The sequence below is a fragment of the Pteropus vampyrus genome, unplaced genomic scaffold, assembly GCF_000151845.1.
Source record: "Pteropus vampyrus isolate Shadow unplaced genomic scaffold, Pvam_2.0 Scaffold23, whole genome shotgun sequence".
In the NCBI taxonomy this organism is placed as follows: domain Eukaryota; kingdom Metazoa; phylum Chordata; class Mammalia; order Chiroptera; family Pteropodidae; genus Pteropus; species Pteropus vampyrus.
Genome location: NW_011888804.1, coordinates 147,068 through 156,184, shown reverse-complemented (window position 1 = coordinate 156,184; position 9,117 = coordinate 147,068). Strand labels below are relative to the sequence as shown.

Genomic DNA, 9,117 nt, shown 5'->3' with positions numbered 1-9,117 from the left:
GGCGGTGGGTCACTCGCAGCCCCTCACATCAAGAGTGGTGGAGAGAGTGAGTGTGTAGTTGTCCCATCCTCTGTGGTGAGGAGGCAGAGGAGGAGGTGGCTGGGAATGGCATTCGATCGGCTAGCCCCGTGTCTGTCACAGGGGGGTTTGCCCTGCTGTCAGAATGCAAGACACAGGACAGATGTGGTGCTTTTCGACACTGCCTGAGGTTTTTTTTTCTTTTTCACCTGTCCGTCCACCAATAAAGTACATTAGCTCTCGACGCGTGAGTGCAAAATGGAGTTCACAAAACCGCACTCGGCGCGGCGGGCCGCATTTCTGATGTTTTCTGTTCTGGTCCAAACTCACTAAATTGATTTCAGGACCCCCCAGATTGCTGTCAGGATCTATGGGTCGTGACTTGCAGTGTGTAAAACTGCTTTATTATGTACTGGTGTGACTTGTGGCGGAAACTGTGAAGCAGTCACTTAGCACGGGTACATAAGACGCAGGTGTTTACGTAGATAGGAGTCGCCTGGCTTGGAATCCTGCAGCCTGGCCTGGAGGGAGGGACACTGCAGGACTCACTCCGACCTTGGCTCTGGCTCTGCCGCTTCCCCATTGCCTCTCCCTAAGCTTCAGTCCCCTCATCTGCAAATGGACTTGATGTCGCGTTGGAATCCCTCCAAATAAAAGAGGTTTGGGAGTGAACGTTACGAGCAGGATGTAGCACTGGGAACTCACCGACCCCACGGAGAAAGTGGGGTGCCCAGCCCTATTTGAAGATGGGGTCCGGGAACCCCGGAGAGTGCTGTGACCACGTGTTTAGGGCACATCCTCATTGCGATGGCCCTGCTCCCTTATGTCGTTGGGTGACTCGAAGCTGAGACCAGGTACCTAGGCGAGGATGATGGGTCTAACTTAGGTTGTCCACTGAGCCCAGGGGTCACACTAATGGGGGAGGAAGCAGTTCCCCAAATGAGGAGCAGGGATGTTTCGAAATCTTACGACACTTTATATTTCAGACGTCATTGTTTGTTAGGAAGGACAGCTTGCACTAATGCTGTTTCTCAGGGCAGGGAGAGCCCCCTTGCTGGAACATCTTTAGACAGTGAAAATACATCCTTGGGGTTTTAATTCACGTTTAAGGGATTTTGTCAAAAGATCGGCTTTTCACTGCAGAGAGGGTTCGAGGTTCAGAGCTAAGCTGTGGGTGAAGTTCACAGCCGTCTCCATGTTTCCCAGAGGATGGGGTCATCACTGTCGGTGCTCACGGCCTTCCCCCGCCCGCTGTGGAAGAGTGGGTGGCCAGTGACCACGCCCTCTGTCCCTCTTGCAGCACCTGCGCCTGCGTGGAGTACTACGGAAAGGCCCTGGAGGCGCTGGTGAAGGGCACGGAGGTCATGTGCATCCACGGGAAGATGAAGTACAAGCGGGACAAGATCTTCACGGGCTTCCGCGGGTTGCAGAGGTCGGGGAGCTTCACAGAGATGGGTCTCCAGCCACTGCACGCGTCTTCCCGTCCCTCTGCCCCAAAGCCCCGTGGGTGACCTGTCCACAGCCTGCAGCCCCCTCTGCCCCAGTTACCACATCCCCTCTGTGCAGATGCCCAGCGCCCGTCCCTCTGTCCTGACCCCACTGCACGTGGCGACTCCCCTGCTCGATTTTAAGCTGCAGCACAACGGAACCCGTATGTTGTGTGCACGCCTGATTCCCTGGTTTCGGCCCAGGGCCTGGCCGGTGGGGGTCATGGCAGCTGTTGAATGGGTGAAGTGGGCAGGTAGGAGTGACCCATGACGTCTAGCTTCCAGGTTGTCGTGCAGGTGACTGCACAGTAGGGAATGCGGAGCTCGGTGACCGTAACTCGATTCTGTCTGTGCATTTAAATAATACTTTTCTGTTTTCCTTAATTATGAGCATCCTTGCTCTGTTAAAAGCAATCTTAGGCAAAGTGATACAACCGTTATAGTCAGGCATGGAAAATTTCACTTGTCTTTTTTAAACACCTGTGAAGCTTAGACCCTCTAGTTTTTTTTTCAAGTGGAAATATGCTAATTTAAAAACCCTTTCACTGTCTCCTTTCACCTTCTATTTTCATTGGGAATTTCTAAAGCCCTAGAGCGTCTTAGGAGGAAGAAAAAATGAAAATCTTGAGATTCTAGAACCTATGTATTACAGCTGTCCTCACCGAGGTCAGTTAAGGCTGCTGGTGATGAAAACGGTGGCCTCCTCACGCAGAACCGTGTCTTGTCATTTTCTAGCGGGATTTTAGTGTGCACTGACGTGATGGCCCGAGGAATAGACATTCCCGAAGTCGACTGGGTTTTGCAGTACGACCCTCCCAGCAACGCAAGGTACAGCACGGTCATCGTTCCCCTCTGCCTGGGACCTCGCCTAACGAAATACGGATCCCGAGGGAGTAAACAAATGACATTTGCCAGGTGTTATTCTAACTGGCAAAAATAGGCAAATGGGTGCATCACTGGTATGTCAGTAATGATTCTATGTCACACAGCAGTCAAAAGGTATTTTCAAATGAAAGGTATTTTTCAAGTTCCTGCAGAAACGTACATGATAGAATGTTGAAAGGAAAACAGTACGTCACACCACAGATGAACATTTGTTATTCTCCTAAAGTAAGCAGGTTTTCTTAAGAAGTGCTGTCAAGCATAAGCCCCTGAGCAGTAATAATGGTTATTTCTTGGTGGAGGGCTTACAGGGCATCTTTTTTTTTTTTTAAATACTTTTCATGATTTTCCAGATTTTCTGTTAGGACCGTCAGATCATCAGATAGGAATAAATCCAAAAGCTTTCCAGTTCATTAACCGTCTTGCGGAATCCCGTCTGGTTGGCGATGTGTATGTAACCGCCAGCTCTTCTAGTTCAGGGCCCGTAAGTGGCAGAGCTGGGACTGAGCTGCGGGGTCTGGCAGTTGCAGGCCCGCGCCCCGCCCGGCGTCGTCACGTGACCGTGCTCCCATCCTGTGTTCACAGCGCCTTCGTGCACCGCTGTGGCCGCACGGCCCGCATCGGCCACGGCGGCAGTGCGCTGGTGTTCCTCCTCCCCATGGAAGAGTCCTACGTCAATTTCCTTGCAATTAACCAGAAAGTAAGTTGTCATCTCTCTTCATATGGAATACCGTGACGGGTGGCTGGAAAAGTTCTTTTCCATAAGTGGTCTGGAGCTCACACTGGGGGCTGGCTGCAAACTCACAGGGCCAGGCTGGCGGTGGGAGTGCGGAGCCTCGAAGGCTGTGGAGACACCGGCCTCGTCCAGGGCTGCAGCCACCACTTGGCGCCAGCTGAGTGTCTCTGCTTGGGAACGTGGACTTAGTGTTGCCATACTTTCCAGCCAGAAATCAGGACTTTATGTTAAAATCTAATTTTAAAACTTTAAAAAATTTAAAATACTTTTTCGGCCCAAGTAAAATACTTGGGTTGGATTTTGGCTTCCCAGCCTCTGATGTGAGATTAAAATGAACTGTTTGCCTCTGATTTTGTTGGCACTGGCTCTGAGGGGGAGCCCCTGGGGATGAGGTGATTCCAGCCAGGAAAAGTGACTGGCCTCTGTGCAGTGCCCCCTGCAGGAGATGAGCCTCCAGAAGAGCACCGCGGACGTCCTTCCGAGGCTCAGGGCCATGGCCCTGGCCGACAGAGCCGTGTTTGAGAAGGGCATGCGAGCATTTGTGTCGCACGTCCAGGCGTACGCGAAGCACGAGTGCAGCCTCATCTTCAGGTTAAAGGGTGAGCTGGACGTCTTCCTCTGGTCGTGTCTCCACCTTCAATAGCTGACGGTTTTACAAGTATGAAATTGCTTCGTCTTATAAAAATCTTAGGCACCTGTCAGTGTTAACATTTTCTAAACATGTAACAGGAAGTCTTCCTAGGGTTTGAGTAGACAGAATAAACTGGCTGTTGAGTATTCCTTTTTAGTAAAAATGTAATTATTTTAATTCTCATTAAAACGAATCCATCAGACCATTTGGTTAGAAAAATTTTATTACTAGGAATCTTCACGGGTCGATTCTCCTAATCCTGTTTTGGGTGCTAATGCTGATGATTTGATTTAACTAGATCTCGATTTTGCTGCTCTTGCTCGGGGTTTCGCCCTGCTCAGGATGCCCAAGATGCCAGAACTGAGAGGAAAGCAGTTTGCAGATTTTGTGCCCGTGGACATTAACACAGACACCATCCCATTTAAAGATAAAATGAGAGAGAAGCAGAGGCAGAAACTCCTGGAGCAACAACGAAAAGAGAAAACAGAAAATGAAGGGAGAAGAAAATTCATAAAAAATAAAGCTTGGTCAAAGCAGAAAGCCAAAAAGAAAAAGAAGAAAAAAATGAATGACAAAAGGAAAAGGGAAGAGGTAAAGTTTGCAGTTTTATTACTTAACATAGTCAATTTAGAATTCTCAACACGTTTTATTGAAATAGTATTTTTTAATAGGAATTGCGTGGGGCTCTCAAATTTCTGCATCACATTGGTGACCTGGGTCTGAGAGCGTGTCGCTCCTGATTAAGAGCTGCTGCTTTTTCTTACGACGCTGCTGCCGAGAAATTCAGTGGTTTGTTGTTCTCTTCTGTATTTAGGGTTCTGACATTGAAGATGAGGACATGGAGGAACTTCTTAATGATACAAGGCTCTTGAAAAAGTTTAAAAAAGGCAAAATCACTGAAGAAGAATTTGAGAAGGGATTGTTGACAAGTGGCAAAAAGTCAGTCAAGGCAGCAGATTCCGGAATCGCAGATTTGTAGGATGACTGCTGATCCCCGGACCTGAGGCGAGACGCACGTGTGTGCCCCGCACGCGGCAGGCGGCTCACGTTGGCCTTCGCTGCACGTCAGAACGTCGGCAGACACGCAGGAAGCGTCTCATCTCTGCAAGCTGTCGTTTCAGACGGGGGAGATGAGGGAGGGAGGATTCGCACTCTTGACTATTACTAGAAACGTGCCAGCCTTGAGGAGGTCACGCGAGTGTAAATAACAGATGTCAATATATATTTCACATGTCATCTATATAAAGAGCTTGTTTTCTGGGGCGAATTTACACTTATTTTTTTACACGCAGATACTGAAGTAGACTCGATTGTAGGCTGTTTAAGGTTCCTTCGTGTTTGCAGGCACCATACCTCCCTGGGTGTCTGACCCCTGGACTTCAGGTCTCTCTGATGCACTGAGCACCTGCATAGGGCGGCTAATGCTGCTGGCGTGTTTCTTTTCTTAGAAAAGTCTCTAGTACTGTTTTGGGGGGGGGGGTGTCTAAAAAACCGAGGAAGCGGGTCATACCCTGGGAAAGAAAATTATTACGCCTCTGTTGAATAAACTATATTTTCTTCTCACCAGCTGTATCTTAAGTGTGTAAATGTGGCTACAAGGTGCCTTCACCACTGTGGCCAACAGTGGGGCTTGGGGCAGCGCTCAGTCCCAATGTAACACCGTATCAAAGTCTCATGCAATTTATTTGAAAAGATGCTGAATTTGTTCCCAAGTACAATTTTTAAAAGTTGCTCAGGTCCCAAACCTGTTAAAATTCACATCATTTGCAGATGCAGAATTTAATGTAACAAATGTTCTGGAAGGCGTCTTAACTGGCAAGCCATGTGGATACTCCCGCTAACTGCCGCTTCTGCCCTCTTGGGGCTCTGTGGGTAGTTTCCACTCCACTCGGCTTGATGCCAGCCGGGGGATGGTGGCCCCTGGCTCGTGTTCACTGGAAGCCCGAGGCCAAGGGAGCGAGTGTTTTCTGCCTTTCTTACAAGGCGCCACATGTATTGTGTGTCCCGGGCAGCTGCTGGCCAGTGAGGAAGGGGCAGCCGGCTGCAGTCAGGAGCACCTGCTTTTTTAGGCCTGCATCTCTTTGAAGCTTTTGGCAAATTCAGTCCGGAGAGCAGGGAAGATGGAGGGAGGGGACTCAGGCACGTCTTTCATCGGTTAAGGAGCCAATAATCTAACCTGTATTTCTGGAAACAGGAAATGAATGGAAGTGTCTGGAAACCGGCAGCATAATTTGAGTTTTTGAGGAACCATGAACATACTTAAATAGGACGGAAGTGAATAAAAATTTCTCCAAGACTTAAGAATTTAAGTCCTTAGTCCATTAATCTTGATTTAGAGAAATTCAGTCTTGGACTGGCTCACATGGGCCCGAGAGGCCACTCACTCTGCCCGCCTGCCTCGGCTGTCCGTGGCGGGGGCGGGCCGGCGCTTACAGGTACAGCTTGATGAGTTCGTCGCTGACAGCCGAGGGCGTGAGCACGCCCAGGTCTGTGAACAGCAGTGTGATTAAGGACGGGGAGGTGTAGTCGACCCACGGGTGCTCCTCTTTGAGATCCTGTCCAGTGTGCGCAGACTTCAGGGTAGCGGCCTTATACTAGGAGACAGAAAGCAGATGTTAGTCTGCCCCCACATCCAGCGTGCTGCACGGCCGAGGCCTGGGCCTGAGCAGCCGCTGTGCAACCACCTGAAAGTGCCCTCCGGAAACGGGGAGCAGCCAGCTGAGCAGCACGCTGGCGAGGAGGGCAGTGTCACCTGGGTGGGCCAGATCATGGCGGCCTATGGGCCAAGGGCACAGTGTCCCCTCACCAGCGTGCTGGATTCCCTCAGAACAGCCTTTGCAGAGGGCTGACGATGTGCCAGGCACTGTGCTAAGCTCTCCATGGATCATCTCAGAATTGTCATGACTGATAATACCATTATCCTGTTGTACAGACAAATGAAGTTCAGCGCTTACAATGAAGACTCGCCCAAGGTCACATGGTCAGTAAGTGGTAGAGATGGGAGCTGAGCCCAGAGAGTTGACTCCAAATCTTGGACTGTTCACCACCAGCCCTCCCCGGCTTCTCTGCCCGTATGAGAGATTGAAAAACTGAAAATCTGGGTACGAATTAGACTCTGTGAGTCCAACATCCACCACTTTATCTTTGTATCCCCACTGCTAGAGAAAGTAGCACCAGGAAGCGAATAACTAACATTATTAGCGATGCATTTTTCCCAAAGGTTTCAGTTTAGACTCAAATACCCCTTCAAATATGGCAAACTCTTGCCTTAAATTTATCCGGGACGTCTTGTTGGTTTAGTGGGAAGAGCCGCACAAACTTGAAACTTTCTGCAACCACGTAGAAGGGCTTGTTCTGTGCTTTGGCGCACACAGCCATTTGGTTTGTTCCAATCTGCGAATCAGAAAGGAGAGAAAGATGACATCTTATAGCACATCTGAAGTGGATGTAACAAAAAGTGTACAGGGGACACAATATATGTAATTCTGGCTTCGGCATTAAAGAGGATCTTTTAAAAAAGAAAACAGACATTTTCCCAATGATATACAAATGGCCAAAAAACACATGAGAAGATGCTCAAGATTCATAGTCATTAGGGAAATGCAAGTCAAAACCACAATGAGATTCTGCTCCACACCTACTGAGATGGCTATAATTAAAAAAAAAAAAAAAGTGTTGGCAAGAATGTAGATAAACTGGAATCCTCGTACGTTGCTGGTGGGCATGCGAAATGATGCAGCCGCTATGGAAAAGTCTGGTTGTTTCCCCAAAAGCTAAACACATAATTACCATACGGGCCAGTAATTCTTTTAGGTATATACCCCAAAGAACTGAAACTAGGAACTCAAATAGGTCATTGCACACCCGTGCTCACTGCAGCATTATTCACAACAGCCAATAAGTAGAAAACCCCAGTGTCCATCAGCGGATGAATGGAAAAAGCAATGTCCATCCTGACAGTAGGACATTATGCAGCCACAAAAAAGACATGAAGTACTGCCACATGCTGCTGCACAGGTGAGCTCTGGAAACAGCATGCTAAGTGAAAGCCAAACTTGGAAGGTAAGAGTGTGATTCTACTTAGATGAGATACTGAGACTAGGCAAAAATCATGGAGACAGGACATTCGATTAGGGGATGGGAGGGAGAATGGTGAGTTTTGCTTAACGGTGACAGAGTTTCTGTTTGGGGCGGTGGAAAAGTTTTGAAAACGTGATGGCTGCACGACAATGTGAATGTAATTAATCCTATCGAACTGTACACTTAAAAATGATAAAATGGCAAATTTTATGTTACATATAGTTTACAAGACACAAAAACAATCATAAAACTTTTCCATGTTAACCGAACTGATAGAAAAATGTTAACATTATACTGATGTCAAATATGATCGATTAAAAAGAAAAACCAACCCCAAATTTCAGTGAAAACGTGTTTTGAGGAAATAGAAGTTACATTCTCCTAATTTATACAGATCAGTCTCCAAGCAGAAGGAACTCCGACCAAGCTGGATGCCGGCGCAGGGCCCTGTGGAACCCGTGAAGGATCGGAGGAGATGGCACAGCCCTGAGGCAGGTTAGGGACCGAATGCTATCGCTATCGCACAATGCCGGTGGGTGGCCTCGGCCCCTCTGGTCCCTATGCCGGAACAGGAACTGTGGCGGACCGATGCTCCTACCTTGTTGATGATGCCTCCGTTTTCAACGACTCCTTCAGCACCAACTATGACAAGATCCACTTTCTCCATGATATAGCTAAGGAAATTAAAAAATAATTATGCTCTTTCCTTGGCTCTTGTTAGTAGCATCGCCATCTGCAAAGACCAAGATTCCAATTTCACTGCGTTAAGCTCCTCTCGTAACTTTCTTCAAAAGAGCACTCAACACATGAGACAACTCTGGAACTGCTACCAGTTCTGCTACCAGGGGCGTTAAAACCTGCTTTGATCGCGACCCCGCCGTAAGGTGTACACCTGACACTGCCACCTGGTACGTGCGCACATGCGCGTGACAAGCAAGAACTTCACGACCTGGTATGTATCACCACGTGAGGCACACTCTATAAACCTGATGTGACCTAAGTTAGAAAAAATGTGTCACGTAACTCAATCTTTCGGGTAGGGGGAAGGCCAATTTACCTTTTAATATGAGCAACTAGCAGAATTCTTCAAAATGCTTACTCTTAAACGTATTCTTAACTTCTTAATCATGTACCTTATGTGTTTCTTTCCAAGAGATGATGATTCTCGTCTTTTCCCTCGTGAAAAGGGACAACCCGTGGGACATGTGACCTTGGTTTAAGTGGCATGGGTGAGACGAAGAATCCCAGAGAGCCACTGGGAACACCTGTGTCTTCAGATGAAG

At 48.2% G+C, this 9,117-nt stretch overlaps 2 protein-coding genes across 2 annotated transcripts in view; one reads left to right on the top strand and one right to left on the bottom strand.

Annotated features, from left to right (window-relative positions):
• Nucleotides 1-5,062, top strand: part of DDX55 (DEAD-box helicase 55) — a 12,782-nt gene extending 7,720 nt beyond the window's left edge. Inside the window, exons 8-13 of the mRNA XM_011356029.2 lie at nt 1,197-1,450; nt 2,241-2,333; nt 2,973-3,087; nt 3,554-3,722; nt 4,053-4,345; nt 4,569-5,062. Coding sequence (XP_011354331.1) covers nt 1,197-1,450; nt 2,241-2,333; nt 2,973-3,087; nt 3,554-3,722; nt 4,053-4,345; nt 4,569-4,733 — 1,089 coding nt within the window. The 3' untranslated portion in view covers nt 4,734-5,062. The remainder of the gene's footprint in view (nt 1-1,196; nt 1,451-2,240; nt 2,334-2,972; nt 3,088-3,553; nt 3,723-4,052; nt 4,346-4,568) is intronic.
• Nucleotides 4,347-9,117, bottom strand: part of EIF2B1 (eukaryotic translation initiation factor 2B subunit alpha) — a 10,018-nt gene continuing 5,247 nt past the window's right edge. Inside the window, exons 7-9 of the mRNA XM_011355707.2 lie at nt 8,433-8,508; nt 7,022-7,147; nt 4,347-6,348 (exon numbers count right to left, since the gene is read on the bottom strand). Of these exons, the coding sequence (XP_011354009.1) occupies nt 6,184-6,348; nt 7,022-7,147; nt 8,433-8,508 (367 nt within the window). The 3' untranslated portion in view covers nt 4,347-6,183. The remainder of the gene's footprint in view (nt 6,349-7,021; nt 7,148-8,432; nt 8,509-9,117) is intronic.